We start from the raw sequence: 19923 nt of genomic DNA on the forward strand, positions 1-19923 counted from the left end.
ACAGACATGGCTCGGATCTGGCGTTGCTGTGGCTGTGGTGGCTATAGCTGTGGCCAGCGCCTATAGCTCTGATTCGACCCCTAGCCTGGGAACCTTCATATGCTGCAGGTGCGGCCCTTAAAAAAAGACAAAAAAAAGAAAGAAAAAGAAAAAGAATCCAACTGCAGCTTATTGTGGAGTTGTGGGTTTGATCCTGGCCCGTCACGGCAGGTTAAGGATGTAGCATTATCGCAGCTGCAGCTTAGGTCACAGTTGCAACTTGGATTCAGTCCCTGGACAGGGAACCTCCATATGCTGCAGGTACAGCTGTAAAAATTAAAAAACAAACAACCCCCCCCAAAAAAAAACTAGAAAAACCTGGTATTCTTCTTAGGGGAAGGTTTTTAACATCTATTAACTTTTCTTCTACTTTTATCCATCCAGTCAAGTTTTTCTTATCTTCCTGAGTTAATTTTGTTAATTCATATCATTTGGAAAATCATTCATTTTCTCTAGATTTAAAAAATTTATTGAAGCAAGTCTTACACCTAACTTTCAGATGATATTTCAAGCTCCTCTTTATCTGTGATTATGTTCCTTTCTTATCCTTGAAGTTATTAACTGCTCTCTTTTATCTTTGATTAGATGACCAAGTGTTTTCTACGATATTGGTCTTCTTAAAGAACTAGGTTTGGGAGTTCTTAATCAAGTTTACTGTTATTGTTGTTGTTGTTTTGTCTTTTGTCTTTTTAGGGCCGAACCTGCGGCATGTGGAGGTTCCCAGACTGGGGTCGAATCGGAGCTATGGCCGCTGGCCTACACCACAGCCACAGCAACATGGGATCCGAGCCCCATCTGTGACCTACACCACAGCTCACAGCAACGCCAGATCCCCAACCCACTGGGAGAGACCAGGGATCAAACCCACAACCTTGTGGTTCCTGGTTGGATTTGTTTCTGCGGCACCGTGATGGGAACACCTACTGTTGTTTTTGTTTGCATGTTTTCTGTACAGTTTGCTTCTGCTTTTATCATATCAATTCCTTTATTCTTAGGTTTACTTTCTTTTCTGTTTATTGGTTTTCTTTTTTTTTTAACACCTCGAGAGGAATGCTTTTGCTCATTGATTTTCCACTTATTTTTTCATAAGTGCACTTAAGAATATAAATGTTCCTTTGAGTATAGCTTTGGCTATTATCCATACCTTTTCTATTTGGTACACTCATGGTTATTCATTTGTAAAGCTGTTGGGTCTGTAACCCAACTGAGATTTCCTCTTTAGCCCAAACACCATTTACAACGGCCTCATTTCCTGGGTGTGCTTTCTATGCAGGTTAGCTGAAGCCACTCTGAATATCTGTGTTTCTCCAAATGCCTCTGACTTTGTCCGGCTGGCCCCTCTGTCTGGAATGTCCATCTCCGCTGGCCACTTCCCACTTAAGCATCCAGGACTGCAGGAGGGGTTCTCCAGAAAACCCCCCGTAGTCTCCTCCATGCTGCCCAAAGACTCGGCAGCTGTCAGGATCAGTTTGTGTTATTATTTGCTTGACTCTTCTGCTAGATTGTAAGCTCCTTGAGAACTAAAAAGGAGTCATTTTTATAACCTTAGACTGAGCACAAATTGGGTGCTCAATAAATGTTAAATAAACGAGGAATTCAATCACCCATCATCATTGATGCTCTTACTCTGGGTATTAATTAGGGAGGCTTAATTGCTGTAGCTGACACCAAAACGAAATAAGCCTACAGAGCGGAATTGCATTTATCACTCACATGACAGCGCAGGCATAATCTGGCTGAGAGCTTCTCCTTTATGTGGTCACCTAGGAGTCCAGGTGTCTTAACATTTCATGGCTCTGCGGCATGCTAAAGCCTCCTCCTCCTGCGTGTGCTGATGCCCACAGAAAGGTGAGAACCAACTTAGGATATCCACTCTCTGCTTAAAAGCCTGGACCTGGAAGCGGTAGGCGTCATTCCTGCTCACGTTCCACAATGTGTCTCACAGAAAGGGAGGTGAGAACGTGGAACGCCTGGCCAGCCACGCACCGGGCGTGTAATCGCAGTGGGCAGAGAGGACATGGATTTTGGCCCACAGCTGGTGATCTCTGCCACCGTCCATGCAAACCTTTCTTCTTGCACGTAGAATGCGTGTCCTTCCCTCCCCACGGTGATGAGCCAAGGTCTCATGCAGTCCTGAATCCGAGGGAGGCGCAGGCATCGCCACCAGGTGCAAGTCTTGTTGACCGTGGTCCCGTGGTCTGGGAACGAAAGGTGAGGCACCGTCCATCCTTCCTCGCTGCTGGACCAGAGGAGCGTGGGCAGGGCATCCGTGATCAAACCCGATGGGAAAGGGGAGGAAGGGAAAGCAGAGTCGTGTTCATGGTGATGACGAGATCTCACCAGGCAGGGGCTGGGGACACCTGGCCCTGGTGGGGAAATCCTGCCCCCGCAGAGACTCTGCAGCCCCCAGCCCCGCCCTTTGGGAGATTCTTCTTGGCCCACCATCCTCTACAGTGTAATACCCTTTCAAAGCCTACTTCTTTCTGATAAAGTTTGGGGGCCTAAAGGTTATTTTTGTGGCTTGAACAATCAAAGGATTTTCAGGCCAAGCTCATGGGGGTTTTAGCAATATCTTTCCTCAAAAACTTTGTAAGCATCTCACCTCTTTGCTCACAGACAGATAGTGACAGTAACGACAATAAAAGTTCTCTCCTGGACATGGTTTTTATATCAGCTTTCTTTCTTCTTAGTCCCTGTCCTCCTCCTAGTGGCGTCTGAAGCAGTGGGTCACAGGAAAAAGTTAATCTTTGCCTCGGGGCTGAGTCCCTTTGTTTACTGAGATGATTGAGCAGGTCTTCTCAAAACCTTCTTCAGGCTTATCTCCTGTTTGTGCTGAACGCAGAAGTAATTGGCTTCCCCAACCCTGTCCATAGGCCATATCACATCCACAGAGGGTCTAGAACTGCTCGAGGCACCTGCTGGTAAATATTGTTGGGAGAATGAATGAATGTGCAGGTGCGATTGAGTGGTGATCCCATTTGGGAAAGTAAAAAAACTTGCTGTTACCATAAAAATAAATCAGCTTGTTAGTCCTTTGCTCTTTTTTTATTGTGGTAAAATAGGTAAAACACAAAATTAACCGCTTAAATCACTTTTATTTTGGCTGTACCCACAGCACATAGAAGTTCCTGGGGCAGGGATTGAACCCCTTGCCACAGCAGTGACCCCAGCCACTGCAGTGACAATGCCAGACCCTTAACCTGCTGTGCTACAAGAGAATTTTCTAAACCACTTTTTTTTTTTTTTGGCTTTTTTAGGGCCGCACCTGTGGCATATATAAATTTCCAGGCTAGGGGTTGAATCAGAGCTACAGCTACTGGCCTACACCACAGCCACAGCAACCCCAGATCCAAGCCGTGTCTGTGACCTTTACCACAGCTCACGGCAATGCCAGATCTTCAACCCACTGAACAAGGTGAGGGATCAAACCCACATCCTCATGGATACCAGTCAGGTTCTTATTGTGCTGAGTCACAGTGGGAATTCCCTAAACCACTATTTAAATGTACAATTTAGTGGCATTAATCACATTCAGGATATCGTGCAACCGTCATTGCTTTTTCCAAAACCTTTTCATCATCCCAGTTATAAAATTCAACCCCCTCCCCCATATCTTCCCACCATTCCTATAGTAGCCATTATTCTACTTTCTGTCTCTATGAATTTGTTTATTTTGATATTTCACCTAAGCAGGGTCATACAATATTTATCCTTTTGTGTCTGGCTTCACTTAGCATAAGGTCTGTCCACACATGTCGTAGTGTGCTAGAACTTCATTCTTTTTCATGGCTGAATAATATTCCATTGTATGTAATACTGCTTTTTAAAAAATCTATTCATTTGTTAATTGAGAGCTAGATTGTTTCTGCCTTTTGGCTGTTGTGAATAATGCTACTATGAAGATTAGCATATGCCCTGTTTTCAGTTCTTTGGGGCATATACTTAGGAATTCATTTGCTGGGCAATATGGTGACTTTGTGTTTAACTTTTTGCTGAAATCCAAGTCAGTTTTACAGAGCAGTGGAATCATTTTACATCCCCACCAGCAATGTGTATGGGTTTCAGTTTCTCCGCATCTTCACCAACAATTATTATTTCTGGGTTTTTTTTTTTTTTTTTTTTTTGATATAACCAGGCCAGTAGCCAAGCAAGCGGTATCTCATTATGATTTTGATTTGCATTTCCTGAATGATGAATGATACTGAATATCTTTTCATTTGCTTATTGTCCATTTATATATCTTCTTTGGAGAAATATCTATTCAAATCCTTTGCCCATTTTAAATCAGGTTGTTTGTCTTTTTGTTGTTGAACTGTAGGAGAGCTTTATATTAAACCCTGGATATTAAACCCTTATCAAATAAGTGATTTGCAAATATTTTCTCCCATTCTCTGATTTGTCTTTTCAGTCTTTCGATAGTGTTCTTTTATGCACAAAGTTTTTAATTTTGATGAAGTCTAATTTCTCCAGTTTTTCTTTTGTTGCATGTGCCTTTGGTGTCATATGTAAGAACAATTATTGCCAAATTCAAGATAATGAAGATTTGCCCCTAGGTTTTCTTCTAAGAATTTTATGGTTTGAGCTTCTTGAATGTGTATATTCATGTATTTCATCGTATTTGGGAAGTTAAGCCATTATTTGTTCAAATACCTTTTTCTGCCTCTTTCCATCTCTCTTCTCCTTTTGGAACTCCCACAAGACTTATGTTGTGTGTTTTATGGTGTCCCAAGTCTCTCAAGTTCTGTTCATTTTATTTGGTTCTTTTTCCTTTCTGCTAGGCAGATTGAGTAGGTTCAACTCCCTATCTTCACCTTCATTGATTCTTTCTTCTGCCTGTTCAAATCTATGGTTGAAGCCCTCCAGCAGTTTTTTTTTTCTTCCCATTTTAGCTATTGTGCTTTTCAGCTCCAAAGTTTCTATTTGACTTCTTTCTATAATTTGTGCCCAGTGCTCACTTACAAGCCATCAGTGGCCTCTCCCTTCATCAGGTACTCCTCTGGTTGCTACAGGTGTCCAATCAGGCTTATTTTGATTTTTTTTCCTGGGGTATTGGTTGTTTTTGTGGAGGGACTCACCCCTGGAGCTTCCTACTCCACCATTTTCTGTGATGTCATCCTCTTTTCAGACAATAAGCTTCATTGATTTACAGAGGGCGTGGCATCAAAGAGGCTGTGCCACCTGTCTGCTTCTTAGAAAACTCTGAAATTATCAGCAGGCATGAGGGTGGGAGTTTGGCTTTAGATCTGCCATAGATCTAGGACTTTGGACAGCCTGTGTTCTGAACTCTGACCCAGAGGCTAAGGATCCTTTGGTAGTGAAAATAGCTACATATTATTGAACAACTTGTATTGCCAAGAGTCTTACCTGCATTTTCCCTTCAAAGCCCCTCAATGGCCCTGTGAGGTAGGTAAGGTGTTACCTCCACTTTACTGATGAGGAAGTTGAGGCCTATACCATTTAGGGACTTATCCAAGTCCTACAGCCAGTGAATGGAAGAGACTTCACACTCAGGCAGGTGACCTCATGCTCCTGTGTGACTACAACGTTATCCTGCCTCCCTGGAAGATCCCCAAGCCTGCCTTCCTCTCCCCAGTCACACTGCTCCTCACCCACACTCTGCCTCTCTCCCTCCCATGACCCCAGCCTTTAGGCGTCACCTCTGACACCTGACCCCAGGCCTCCAGCCCACCCCTGCTCTCAGAGGCAAATGCCAGGCAATGCAAAGGGTGGCAGCTCCTGCTGCTCCCACCCCCACCAGCCGAAGCTGAGGTCTCTGAAAATCTCCAGCCCAGAAGCCGCTCTAGAGGCTATTTCCTGACCCCCAGCATGTGCTCGGCCCTGAAGGAACCTCCCCATCTAGTCAGGAAGACTAAACTGTCAGCACACCTGGAGGCAGGCTGACCTAGGGGTGAGTCCTGGCTAAGTTGCTTACGGCCCTGGGATCTTACTCCCACAGGCTTTAGTTTCCCCACATTTAAAATGACTACCTCAAGCTTGCAGGCCAGTTGTGATCCACATGCAGCTCGTAGTATAGCAGCTGGCATGTGACGCCCCTGGGCCCCCACCAGCTGTGGTCATCGTGACCCCAGCCCACTCTGCTGTCTCTCGGCCCCTCTCCCCCTTGCTTCTGTCCCTGATGCCCTGTTACCCCAGGCCCCTGGCCTGCCCTTCCACAAGGGCACCGCCAATCCCCGTCTGCCTTTGCTCTAAGCAAACACTTGCAACACTGTGCTGACCTCCTGGCCCCATTGCATCAGCTCAGGGAGTGCCCACACGGTTGCCCAGCTGGTTAGGCCACAGGAGAGGGGCTGGCATGCTGGCGGCTCTGGTTCCCAGCCCCACTTTCTTTCCCACTGTGATATGGGGACTGGAAATTTGACCCATTTAACTATGAGCCTCCATTTTCCAGAGTCTGGGCCTTAGAGCCTCAGTGCAAAATTAGCAGGTAAGGCCCAACTGTTTTGTTTTTTTAACTTCTTTTTAAAATACTGCTTTATGGAGTTCCCATCATGGCTCAGTGGAAACAAATCCAACTAGGAACCATGACGATGCGGGTTCGATCCCTGGCCTCGCTCAGTGGGTTAAGGATCCCATGTTGCCGTGAGCTGTGGTGTAGTTTGCAGATGTGGCTCGGATCCCACGTTGCTGTGGCTGTGGCATAAGCCAGCAGCAACAGCTCTGATTCGACCCCTAGCCTGGGAACCTCCATATGCCGCAGGTGCTGCCCTAAAAAGACCAAAGACTAAATAAATTAATTAATTAATTAAATAAAGTGCTACTTCATTAATGCACATTGCAGAAAAATGTAGGACTTACAGGTAAACAAGAAGGAAAATGAAGTCACTCATATTGTCACCAAGATAACTGCTATTGCCATTTTGCTCTATTTCCCCCATGTGTTTATTATGTATAATATATATATGCAGACAAAAATTGATTGTGCTATATTTTATAACTATTTTTCCTCAGTATTTATCATCCATTGCTACATAAAAACATTACATCAAGATTTTGTGGCTTGAAACAACAAACCTTTATCATCTCCCGTTATTTCTGTGGGTCAGGGACCCGGCCGTGGCTGGGCTGGGGGTGGGGGGCAGTGCTGGCTCGGTGTCTCTCCTGAGGTTGTAGTCAAGATGTTGGCTGGAGCTGCATTATCTGAAGGCTCGACTGGGGCCGCTGGATCTGCTCGCAAAGAGGCCTGCTCACCTGCCTGGCACGTGGGAGCTGCCCATTAGCAGGAGGCCTCAGTTTTTCTCAGTGGACTCCCCCCCGCTTAGAACCTGAGGGTCCTCATGGCCTGGCGCTGGCTTCCCCCCAGATGAAGAATCCAATAGGAAGGAAAGTGGAAACGTCCACGCCTTGGATGGCCTCCCTCAAAGTCCCACTCCGTCTCTTCTGCAATAGCCTGTCCGTCACACAGGCTAGGCCTGGTCGGCATGCGAGGGGCCTGCACGGGGTGAATGAAGGCCAGGCGTGGGGCTCACTGGAGGCCCTCTTAGGGTACAGTCACCACGTTTTCATTCAACAGTGTCATGAACATCTTTCCATGCCAGTGGAAGCAGATCAATCTTATCATTTTAAACGACGGACTATACATGTACCATAATTTACTTAACCAGTTTCCTAAAGTGACACATGTGGATTATGTCCTACTTTTTGATCTTGGAAAGAGTAACCTAGAACATTCATCACCGAACTTGTCAGATTACTTCCTAGGGATAAATTGAAAAGAAAATTAAATCATGCCTGTCAGTCAGCTCCTTGAGCAACCAAGGGATGAAGATACCAACTGGACACAGAGCAAGGTCCCTCTGATCCTGCTTCAAATGCCCCACGCCTCTCTCCACATTCAATGGGGAGCTCACCATCTGCAGAGACATCCTAGCCCATTGCAGGACAGCTCTGTTTTGAGAAAGGCTAAGCAGAAGCTGCATTCATCCGTCCTCGGGATATTGTCCTGGAGACCTTGAAGACTCCGAGAAAGTCCCGGCCATCCCTCGGAAGCCATTGTCTCTGAGGCCCTCCCTTTCCTGCCCTCTTCCCTGGGGATATAGGGCTCCTCGCCTCCAGCCCAGTGCTGACCCTCTAGTGTCACTCCCTCCCCCAGAGAGGAGGCGGTGAGACAGGGCACACCTCCTGTGAGGTGAGCAGAGGAGAACTAGCATGAGGCATGCTGGCTCTGGAGGATTGATTCCAGAAGTGGGGGTGTTGGACTTCTTCCTGCCCTCGCAGGTGCTGGGGAAGGCAAGGAGGTGGCCCCACGGAAGGGCTCTGGGGAAGGATGCTTGCTGGTCAACGTGCAAGCTAAAGAAGGCACAGGAAATCCAGCAGACCAGAAAGGGGCCCTTCGGATCTCCACCCCAGCCCTTGTCCACTCCCACTTCCCAGAGGACAGAGCTGCAAGATTCTGATCCTCTTGCCAGGTGCTATGTGCCTAGACCTGGAGGAGGACAGTTGCATCTTGGCCCGGCTGGTCCAGAAGGTACCCCGCTCCAAACCCAAGTGCCAGCCCTCCGCACCTCCCACCCCCATGCAAACAGTGGCTCAGAGCCAGGGGCTGGTGGGACGGTGACCTGTCACATGCAGGTCCGGTGGAGCCCTTTTTGCTCTATTTTGGGAAAGGGATCAATCGTGTCAAGGGCTTCCTCAGGGATGACCGCACCGGCCACTGGCGGGAGAGCCTGGCATTCTGTCAAGCGGCCGTTCCCCGCCCCGGCCCTCTTGCGAGCTCCTGCTAATTTTAGCAGGGCTTGGCAGATGCTGGCCTCTCCGGACAGGACAAGTTCACTCCCAGGCGGGGAGCTGGGAGGGGGAAGGGAATGGTTCTTGAAATGAGCTCCGGCCTGGACTTTGCAGGCTCCAAACCCAAGAATGACCTTCCCCAGCTTTTGAGGCAGGTTTTGACAATTTACAGTTGAAGACCTCTGATGAAAACAAGCATTTTTTATTTAGGGGGCAGCCCTGGGGTGGGGGTGGGGTGGGGGAAGCCGTCCAGATGGTGCCCCGCCTCTGCCTGCTTCCCACCTCCTCCCCCACCAGCCCGACTCCCCCTCCTCCCCACCCCTCCTCCCCCACCCCCTGCCCCGCCCCCGCCTCTGCCCCTGGCCTGGGCCTGGCCCTCATTGACCCAAATGAGTTCTACGCATCCCCAAGCCCTCCCAACCAACCTGGCAGCCTGACTGGCCAAATGTGGAGGCTTCTCTCCTAAGAGAGAAGGGGAGAGTCCTGGGAGTCTCGCGCATCTCAGCCTCTGCACCCCTGCTTCCTGAGGGATCTACCTTGCTCAGGGCCCCTGCCACCAGCCTGCCTCTCCTGGGCCCAAGTACAGCACAGGCTCTCTGGGTGAAAATCAGCCAGGGATCCCCCAAGGCCAAGCCTAGAATCTTCATCCTGCACGGGGCCAGCTCCTCAGCAGTCCCCTGCCAGGCCCTTTGGGGTGCTTTCCTGGCCTGGGCAGCATGGCGACGGCCAACCCTGGCCTGTCCAAGGGCTGGAAGTATATAGACTGGTTCTGACCCCTCCCAGAACCTCTGGGCAGCAAATCCCCATCCTAATGGGCTGAGGTCGCCACCCCACAGCCCTGTCTCCATGTTGTCTGTCACCACCCCTACCCCATGCCGGCCTCCTGCCCTTCCGGCTCTGCCTGACCCTGTGCCAGTGGGCAGAGTATTTCAACAGCCGCCTGCTGAATGCTCTCAGTGCCAAAGCCCTGGGCAGCCCGCGTGGGTGACTCTCTGGGTAGGTGGCCCGCACCTGCACAGGTGGGCCTCAGACTCCCGGGCTGCAGCCCAGCCCTGCGCCTCTGCAGACAGGAGTGTCTCCACCTCCCCAGAACCAACCTCTTGGCCCCTCAGAGAGATGGCAACGGAGGCCACAAGGAACTGGGCCTGGACAGCCTTGAATCTGGTAAGGGTCACCCCAAGGCCAGGGCTAGTCGTCCCCAGGGCCGGGGCCGAGGCAGGTTCTTCCTGCGCCAGCAGCATGACTGGTTTGGTGGAGTGGAGGTTGGGGTGGCGCTGGGCCCTCCGGAAGGAGGCACCCTGGCTATGAGGCAGTTGGCCCCTGCTGACACCCACTGTCCAACCTCTTCAGGGAGGGTCTTCAGGGACAGCATCTTCGAGGGGACATGCTCTTGGGGCTGCCAGTGCCAGGCTGTCCCCTGAGCTCCAGCCTCCTGCACATAGCCAACCACCACTTGGCACCTGTCTCCCCGTGGCTACCGGGCCGACATGCCGAGACCCAGCCGATTTCCGCACGGCCACCCACCCCTTCTCCGTGCGTGGAAGCTCTCTTCCCAGCGCTCAGCCATCCCTATGCCATGGTCCTGAAGGCCACGGGGCGGTCAAGGCCACGGGCTGTACAGATTGGAAGAAAAGCGGGAGGGGCCGAGCTGGGGGGGCGAGGATGACAGGGACTGGGTCTGTGGGGCTCCACGCAGACAGCTGTCTCCTTTCTGCCACACTCACGCTTTGGGCTCAGGAGAGAAGGCAGGCTCCATTCTACAGATGAGGAGACGGAGGGGAAGGCCTGGAGGTGCTTCCCACCCCTGCCTCACAGAGGCCCTGGGAACATCCCCGGTTCTCCTTTAAGCCTAATCCCCTGGGGATACAGGCATTTTTATTATCGCCACTCCCTACAGGCAAGGAAACTGAGCACAGAGGCACGCCCTCCCGGGCCACAGAGCCAGAGGCTCAGTTCTGGCTTTGAACCCAGGTTCCGGCTCCTAGCCCACCACCCCTCCCCATCCGCCGGGCTACCAAGCCCCTCCCAGAGTCCAGCCCTGCGAGGCTGCAAAAGCCTCAGCTGGCTTAAAGTTCTCCTCGAGCAGCCTGGGGCATGCTGCACAGACGGAGCTTGTCCCCTGCCCCCTGCCCCACAGCCCCTGCCTGCTGGCCAGGAGGTCTCAGGAACACACTGTCAAGCTCACAGCCATGCCCAAACATGGGAGGGCCTCCTGCCCGAGCAATTCTTCCACACTCCAGCCAGGGCCACTGCCATCTGACAGTGCCATGGCCCCCTGGGACCCCGGCTTCTGGTGCCCTGGCCTGGGACTTGGCAGGAGGAGAACAGGATGGCCCCGGGGCTCTCAGGGGCTCTCCTATCCTGGTTGTCCTGGGATCCTCCAGGCAGGCCTGGCGTTGGCAGGTTGGGGATCCTCTTCCCCAGGAGTATGTGCCAACAGGCCCAGGGTCACCCACTGTGTGTACATAGCCACCCAGCTGCAGGGTGGCTCACGACAGGGCTCACCCTGCCCCCTAGGGCCCAGGGATGGGCTTTGGAGCCCTTGGGGCCTCCAGCGTTTGCAGAGGCCCCATTCCCTGGCCCTTTGACTTCAGCCCCACCCACACCCACCTGGGTACATGCCCGCACGTTGGAGCCCCTTCCTCTTAAAGTTGCAGGCTCCATGTGTGCAGCATCTGCAGGCCCCACCAACACACCTGAGGGAGGGGCTTGTACCACCTTGGAGGACGCTTCACCCAGCCAGAGGGGAGATCTGCTGGAAGCCTGTGCCAACTCGTGGCCACCTGGAGTGTTGGGCTGTGGCCATGGAACTTTCCAGCACCCTTCTCAACCTGTGCCACAGGGGCCTGGGGTGAAGCCATGGGAACATGGCCCCTCATGAGTCCAGGCTCACAGCCTCGGGGTGGGCTGCAGTGACAGAAGGAGAGCAGACGACCCCAGCAGGGCCTGAGGGCTGGGGCTTTGCAGGATGAGCATCACTTTTGTTCAGAGCCCACGAGGTCCACAGTTCTGTTTTGAGAGCAATGCCAGGCAGCCTCTTTTTTTTTTTTTTTTTTTTCTTTTTAGGCCCTGGGGCTCTCAGCATATGCAAGTTCCCAGGTTAGGGGTTAAATCGGAGCTGCAGCTGCCGGCCTTCACCACAGCCACAGCCATGCAGGATCCGAGCCACATCTGCAACCTACACCACAGCTCATGGCAACACTGGATCCTTAACCTACTGAGCAAGGCCAGGGGTCAAACTCGCATCCTCATGGATAATAGTCAGGTTCCTAACCCACTGAGCCATAACAGGAACTCCTCAGGCAGCCTTTTCTGACAGCAGCCCTTGTGCATGAGGCTCTGGATCCTGGTTTCCCATGGTGCACTGGCTGCATGTGCCTGCATCTCAACAACCAGGCATGTTGGAAGAAATCGGCAAATTAGTTAATGTTACTATTTATTCCTGACATTTTAAAAGAGAAAGATGGTCTGAAAAAAGGACAGACAGAACTTCTTTGCAGAACAGATACTGACTCACAGACTTTGAAAAACTTATGGTCTCCGGAGGAGACAGTTGGGGGGGGTGAGGGGATGTGCTTGGGCTGTGGGATGGAAATCCTGTGAAATCAGATTGTTATGATCATTATACAATAAAGATGTGATCAATTCATTTGAGTAATAAGAAAAATTAAAAATAAATAAATAAATAAATAAATTTTTTAAAAAAAGAGAAAGACGGGGCAGGCAGAGCTGAAGTCGTGGGCCTCTGAGGCCAGCCTGCAGCCTGGATCATTTCACAGGGCATGAGGGCCTCTCCAGGGCTGCACCTTGCAAGGCCAGCCTTGGGGTGGGCTACACCTCCACCCCATGCCAGGGCTGCAGAGTGGCTTAGCAAACACTGGTGTTTGATTGGGTGTTTTGTCATAGGCTTTGTCAGCCTCATCCCTTTGTGACCTTCCCTGGGTTTAAATTTTAAGTGTGGGGGTCTCAATAAAAGAATTGGTTCCTGGAGTTCCCGTGGTGGCTCAGACAGTTAAGAACCCGACTAGCATTCGTGAGGACACAGGTTCGATCCCTGGCCTCGCTCAGTGGGTTAAGGATCTAGCATTGCTGTGAGCTGTTGTGTAGGTTGCAGACATGGCTTGGATCCTGTGTGGCTGCAGCTGCAGCTCTAAATCGACCCTTAACCCGGGAACTTCCATATGCTGCAGCCACAGGTGCAGCCCTAAGAAGAAGAAGAAGAAGAAGAAGAAGAAAAGAGTTCGTTCTAAGTAAGGATCTGTATCCATTAGGAATGCTTTGGGCTGCAGGAAGCTAAACACCCAACTAGCTGGTCTTCAGTGATCAGCGTTTGCTCCCCAAACCAACATTTAGAAGTGGGTGGATCCAGGGTTGGCTCAGCACATCAATCAAGGGTGGGCTCACTCTGTTTCTCTCCTCCACCATCTATAATGTGCTGACAGCTTTTTCCCCTCAGCCTCATGGCTCAGGATGGCTGCTGCAGTGCCAGTCATCACACCCTTACAGAGCTGTGTTCACAAAGTGAGAGGGGCATTGACCTTCCCAGAAGGCCCTTCTTCTTCTAAAATCAGGCTTCCCTTCATCTGATTGGCCAGATGCCCAACTGGCCACATGCCCAACTCTAAACCAAATCACTAGCAGAAGAGGATAGGATAGCAGTGCTTGGCTTAGCCCAATCACAGGCTGTCTCCTGGGCCTGGGGAGGGGCTGCCTTCCTTTAATGTGATGGTCCCCCCACCCCCAACAACATGTGGACTCCCAAAACTGAGGAAGAAGGGGCAAATATCTCTGTTGCCTCCTGATTCGAATTCAGGGCATTTCCACCCCCAAGCTTGCATGGAAGACTGCAGGCAAGAGAGTGAGTTTTTGAGAAGAGCGGGTCTATGGCTTTTATCCAAGTATCTTCCCTTTCCTTTTTGGTCCAAATATCCAGTGAATTGTCGGAGTTCCATTGCGGTTCAGTGGCAGTGAATCTGACTGGTAGCCATGACGATGCAAGTTTGATCCCTGGCCTCATTCAGTGGGTTAAGGATCTGGCGTTGCCATGAGCTGTGGTGTAGGTCTCAGAAGAGGCTCGGATCCCGAGTTGCTGTGGCTGGGGTGTCGGCCAGCTGCCATAGCTCCAATTCCATCCCTAGCCTGGGAAACTCCATATGCCTCGGGTGTGGCCCTAAAATGATAGATAGATAGATAGATAGAAAGAAGGATAGATAAATGAATAAATGGAGGCGCCACATCTGCCCTTTGCCCCTCACCCTCCCACCTGCTGCATTTTTTGAGAAGCTGGTGTGGCACTCTGCTGTCCTCGATATTCAACTGGTTTTAATTGTGGTAGTTTGAAATGATGGGTCATCCTGGACCCAGGGTCAGGGGGCAAAAGGAGACCCCTCGGTGCATTTGAGGAAATACCCACTCCTCAGTCCCCCCTCCCCAGCGCTGCACGGCCCTTCCCCCACCCAACTGCTCCCCACCCCCCTCCCTGTGCAGGCGGAGCAGATCCTGGCGGAGTTCCAGCTGCAGGAGGAGGACCTGAAAAAGGTGATGAGGCGGATGCAGAAGGAGATGGACCGAGGCCTGAGGCTGGAGACCCACGAAGAGGCCAGTGTGAAGATGCTGCCCACCTACGTACGCTCCACCCCAGAAGGCTCAGGTACCGGGGTCCAGGGCAGGGGTGGGCCCCATGTGGGAACCAGCAGCTCCTCACCCAGAGGCAGCTGTCCTCAGGCCCCAGTGGGGAGAAGGCCCTCAGGCCCTTCCTAAGGGCTCTGACTGTCCGGTCCCCAGTATGCTGGGCTCCAGACCCTGGGCAGTTCCCAGCCTCTGCTCCACTGGCCCAGCCCTGGGGCTTTCAGACTCATCCTGGCTTCAGGAAAACTGGGTTTTTGTCTTTTGGTTTTTTTGTTTTTTTTAATATTTCACAATGAGAGGAGTTCCCGTCATGGTTCAGTGGTTAATGAACCCAACTGACATCTTTGAGGACACGGGTTCAATCCTTGGCCTCACCCAGTGGGTTAAGGATCTGGTGTTACCCTGAGCTGTAGTGTAGGTTGCAGACACGGCTCAGATCCCAAGTGGCTTTGGCTCTGGCGTAGACCGGGGGCTATAGCTCCGATTCGACCCCTAGTCTGGGAACCTCCACATGCTGCGGGTACAGCCCTAGAAAGACACACACACACACAAATTTCACAATGAGAAACTGGTTTCTCATGGTCCTTAGGGGGACTCCCAGCCCAGTCTTGAGTCTGGGCCATTTCACTAGGTCTTCAAGTGGGCCCTGGGCTCAGGGTGACTTCAGTCCAAGGCAAGTGAGTCCCACTGACTTCTCCAGTTCACCTCTGACCCTTTGCCCAGTTTACCCTGGGGTTTCCCCCACCCCATGTCCAGCTCTGCTGGTCTCCCAGTCTTGGGGTCCTGCTGGGCAACACCCCTGAGACTGATGTGCTCCCCCCCTCCCCGTGACTTCAGAGGTTGGGGACTTCCTCTCCCTGGACCTGGGCGGCACCAACTTCAGGGTGATGCTGGTGAAGGTGGGGGAAGGCGAGGAGGGGCAGTGGAGTGTGAAGACCAAGCACCAGATGTACTCCATCCCCGAGGACGCCATGACCGGCACTGCTGAGATGGTGAGCAGCTCGGGCTGGGGGCTGGGAGGCTGGGAGCCGGGAGGCCGCACCGCCCAGGATCTCAGAGCTTGCTAGTCCTGGAGGGAGGGCCCACTGGTGCATCGGGGCTGGGGGAGCGGTGGTCCCTGCTTCAGGAGGAAGAGGCAACCGAGAGGCCTAGGTGGCCGGCCCCCGGCCTGGCTCCAGCAGGTCGCAGCCCTGCCCAGTTTCCCAGAAGAATCAGAAACGTGGCAAGGCAGCTGAGAGAACACGCTGGTCCAACAGGGACACAGCTGACCGCCTCCCCCGGTGGCACCCCTCCCCACCTCAGCATGGACGCCAGGGGCATGACTGCAATTGTAGCATCTGCCCAGGCAGCGAGACCACCCTGACCCTGGGAGGGCTCAAGAAGGAGCACAGGAGTAGAATGAGCCCTGTGGGGAGTGGGGGCCGGGGAGCTGGAGCCAGAGGGGCAGGGTTTCAAGCTAGGAGGCCTGTGGCAGCCTGGTCCTCGCCACACCCGCGCCTACTGAGGAACCGGGTAGGAATCAAGGCAGCAGGGATGGTGTGGGGGCCTCTCCGGGCCCTGGCACCCATCAGGGAGCTTAGTCAATCAGCAGAGTACTCAGTAATGCCCAGTTCTGGGGACAGGCCTGCATGAGCGGGATGGCCACTGGTTCTCCCAAGAGCCAGGGATGGGGCAGCCAGGACCCTAGGAGGCAGCAAAGAGGACTCTGGGAGCTGGAATCAGAAATCATCGCCATAGCCAAGGAAGCATCTCTGTCCAAAGCCTCAAGCTGGATGTCCCTGGGTCCAGCTGGGAAGGCCAGGCTGACAGGGCACAGCTGGGCTGGGAAGTCCTGGTGTGGCCCTGTCCCCAGGGCTGCCATCAGCAGGACTCTGGCATCTGGGGAGGTCAGGGCCCGAGCCCCGAGAAGCCAGTGGTGCTCCTGGGGGACAGAGGGCAGGCCGGAGGCCATGCTTTCCTGAGGCCTGTGGCTCAGCAAGGGCACACGGCTCGCCCGCCACAGCTGACGGCCCCTTCGGCCCGCATCTTCCAGCTCTTTGACTACATCTCCGAGTGCATCTCCGACTTCCTGGACAAGCATCAGATGAAGCACAAAAAGCTGCCCTTGGGCTTCACCTTCTCCTTTCCCGTGAGGCACGAAGACATCGACAAGGTGGGGCCGGGGGTGGGGTGGGCGGGGAGGAGGGGAAGGGCTGGACGGACAGGCGCCCAGAGAAAGATGCCCGTGAACTCTGCCCTGTGCTGCCTTCACATGCGGCCCCTCATGTTGGGGGAGCGCCTCGGATTCAAAGTGTGGCTCCATCACTTACCTTCTGAGAGTCTCTGGAAAATAACTGTAATATTAGTGGATCCTTCTTTGGCTTGAGCCTCCCCACAACCCTATGAGGTATGCGTGTTGTCACCCCCATTATGGATTAGAAAACGGAGCTGCAGCGACTTGCTCACGGTGGGCAGTGCTGGGGATCAAACCCAGGCAGCCCGACTCCAGCACTCCCAGGTCATGACTTAGCTGTACCGCCCGCGATGGAGGCGGGCGTGTGCAGGGGCTGAGGCTTCATCCTGCCTCCCAGCTGGCAAGTTAGCCTGCCGGTTACACACACCTACACATGGGCACTTGTACATATGAATTGCACGTATATATGCACACACAGAGTATACATGCAGACATGCCTACACATGAAAAGTACATGTATATACACATAAATTATACACTTGTTATATATGCATGCATGTACACACATGTAAACTGTACATATGTATACACTCTTGTCAATTGTATGCACACATAAACACATAAATTGTTCATGCATATTTTTATCCATACATAAATTATACATACATAGGTTGATTATATATTTGTATATATCTACACATATGGTAGTTATGCACACATAGAAGTACCCACTGTGGCACAGTGGGTTAAGAATCTGACTGCAGTAGTTCCCGTCGTGGCTCAATGGTTAATGAATCTGACTGGGAACCATGAGGTTGCAGGTTCGATCCCTGGCCTTGCTCACTGGGTGAAGGATCCGGCGTTGCCCGTGAGCTCTGGTGTAGGTCGCAGACGCGGCTCGGATCTGGTGTTGCTGTGGCTGTGGTGTAGGCTGGCAGCTACAGCTCCGATTCTACCCCTACCCTGGGAACCTTCATGTGCCGCAGGAGCAGCCCTAGAAAAGGCAAAAAGGCAAAAAGACAAAAAAAAAAAAAAAAAAAAAAAAAATATGACTGCAGCAACTCTGGTCAATTCAGAGGTTTGGGTTCAATCCTCAGCCCTGTGCAGTGGGTTAAAGGATCTGGCATTGCTGCAGCTGTGGGTGTAGGTCGCAGCTGTGGCTGGGATTCAGCCCCTGGCCCAGGAACTTCCATATGCCATGGGTGCAGCCATAAAATTTAAAGAAAAATCATCACACATATATACACATGCAAATTATATGTATTAAGTGTATACACATGTACACGTGTAAATTGTACATGCATATTTATACATACAAGCATATATGCACTGTCAATCATATATACATACATATATACACATTCATAGGTCAGTTATACATCGCTACAGACACTGATTACATATATACATGTGTATTGTACATACACGCAGACGCACAATTATACACAACACACAAGACTTCTGGGTCGGAGAGGAAGCCGGGTCAGTGCTCCTGGCAGAAGCAGGAGTGACATCTCCTATTGGTTCCCGAGCCCCAGTCCCCACAATGCACTGAGGGCCGGAAGTTACCCTCGCAGGCAGACTGCTCCCCTCTGGACCTGTGCTCTCTCTGGGATGATGACTCTGGGCTTACCCATGCAAACATTCTTTGTTTGTTTATTTGTGCTTTTTAGGGCTGCATCCGTGGCATATGGAAGTTCCCAGGCTAGGGGTCTAATCAGAGCTGCAGTTGCTGGCCTACACCACAGCCACAGCAACTCGGGATCCAAGCCACATCTGCGACCTACATCACAGGTCACGGCTACGCCAGACCCTTAACCCACTGAGCAAGGCCAGGGGTCAAACCCCGAGTCCTCATGGATACTAGTCGGGTTGGTTTCCGCTGCACCACAACGGGAACTCCCATACAAGCATTCTTAAATTAGCTGAGACCCAGCCCTGCAGAAATATGAGATATTGGTAAGGAATTATTTCCAACACTTCTCAAAGGTATATGGCTGCCTTGAACCTCAGTTTCCTTGGCTTTAAAGTGGAGGCACATCCCTGTGGTTCCGGGCAGCTCCCCGTCCTTCACCCCTGCCCCCAGCATTCGGCAGCCACCAAAGCCCTCCTCCCCCCTCACCCCAGGGCATCCTTCTCAACTGGACCAAGGGCTTCAAGGCCTCGGGAGCAGAAGGGAACAACATCGTGGGGCTCCTGCGAGATGCCATCAAACGGAGAGGGGTGAGTGGCATCTGTGACTGTCCTGGGCACCCCCTTCCCCCTTTCTCCCCACCCGCCTTAGGCCAGGATCCCAGGGAGGGTCTTCCAGGTGTCCTCCTGGAAGGGGTCTCTGCCTCCTGCACCCACTTGGACCAGCCCCGAGCAGGCTGAGCCAAGACCCCCCCCCCCCCCATCACCACTGCCTCTCTGCCTCTTGGCAGGACTTTGAGATGGACGTGGTGGCAATGGTGAATGACACTGTGGCCACGATGATCTCCTGCTACTATGAAGACCGCCGATGTGAGGTTGGCATGATTGTGGGTAAGAATGTGCGCCCTGCCCTATCTGGGGGCCTCGGCCTTCACCAAAGATGGGGGCTCTCCTGTCTACAGCAGGCTGCCTGCCTCTGCCTCAGGCCCTGAGGGCCAAAGTCCTGAGCAATTGATGATGGTCAGAGCAGGGCCTGTGTGCCAGGCACGGCCCCCCAGTGGTGCAGGAGCCCTGGGCAGTCCCCGGGAGCAGCAGGGGTGTTCTGAATGCAGGTGCTGTTTATTGATAGCAAGCATTTCAACACTCGCCAGTCTCTGCATCAGATGGTACAGCAGCCCATCAGCATTTCATTAACTCACCTTATCTGGTAAATCGACCGACCTGGACAGATCTGTCCAAGCGGAAGAGGATAAACCAGAGTGGCGTCACCCCTTCCTGGACAGTCTTGCTCCCCACCCCAGGGGAAGCCTCTGCCCTGCCCAGCGTGAAGGCAACTACCGAGAAAGGAGGCAGCGCGGGGCCCAGTGGACCTTCCCACCAACCACAGGCCCTTCCCAGAAGTTCCCGAGGCCTCACAATGAGTGTTTACTCAGGAGTGCTTCCTGGACGCACAGGCGTGCGGGTATTTCCCCGGGCTCGCTGGGCTTTGGTTACCTAGGAAGTCAGCCAGCCTTAAGTCTGCCGATGCTTCCTTGGCCCCTGTAGAGCCCGCCCCGAGGGGGTCTCTGTTTGTGTTCTTAGGACCCATCTCCCAAGGCACGAACGTGTCTTACGGGGCAGCCTGGTCTCCTTGGCCTCATGAGGGTCTCACCTTTCCTCCTTTCATGCTCACCTTTCAGATAGAAGGTTCCTTTAAGTCTACACCC

At 52.4% G+C, this 19923-nt stretch overlaps 1 protein-coding gene across 2 annotated transcripts in view; it reads left to right on the forward strand.

Annotated features, from left to right (window-relative positions):
• Positions 1-19923, forward strand: part of GCK (glucokinase) — a 48492-nt gene that overhangs the window by 23659 nt on the left and 4910 nt on the right. Inside the window, exons 1-6 of one of the 2 annotated variants that reach the window (XM_003134883.3) lie at positions 9559-9948; positions 14272-14434; positions 15250-15404; positions 16445-16564; positions 18713-18808; positions 19009-19108. In XM_003134883.3, the coding sequence (XP_003134931.2) occupies positions 9631-9948; positions 14272-14434; positions 15250-15404; positions 16445-16564; positions 18713-18808; positions 19009-19108 (952 nt within the window). In that variant the 5' untranslated portion in view covers positions 9559-9630. Of the gene's footprint in view, positions 1-9558; positions 9949-14271; positions 14435-15249; positions 15405-16444; positions 16565-18712; positions 18809-19008; positions 19109-19923 lie in introns of those variants that run through there. The other variant, XM_013985832.3, reaches the window with a different exon arrangement.

This window comes from Sus scrofa, chromosome 18 (assembly GCF_054392235.1).
Source record: "Sus scrofa isolate SSC_HxYL_T2T_F1_AM1 chromosome 18, Sscrofa_HxYL_maternal_Yorkshire_Landrace_v2.0, whole genome shotgun sequence".
In the NCBI taxonomy this organism is placed as follows: Eukaryota; Metazoa; Chordata; class Mammalia; order Artiodactyla; family Suidae; genus Sus; species Sus scrofa.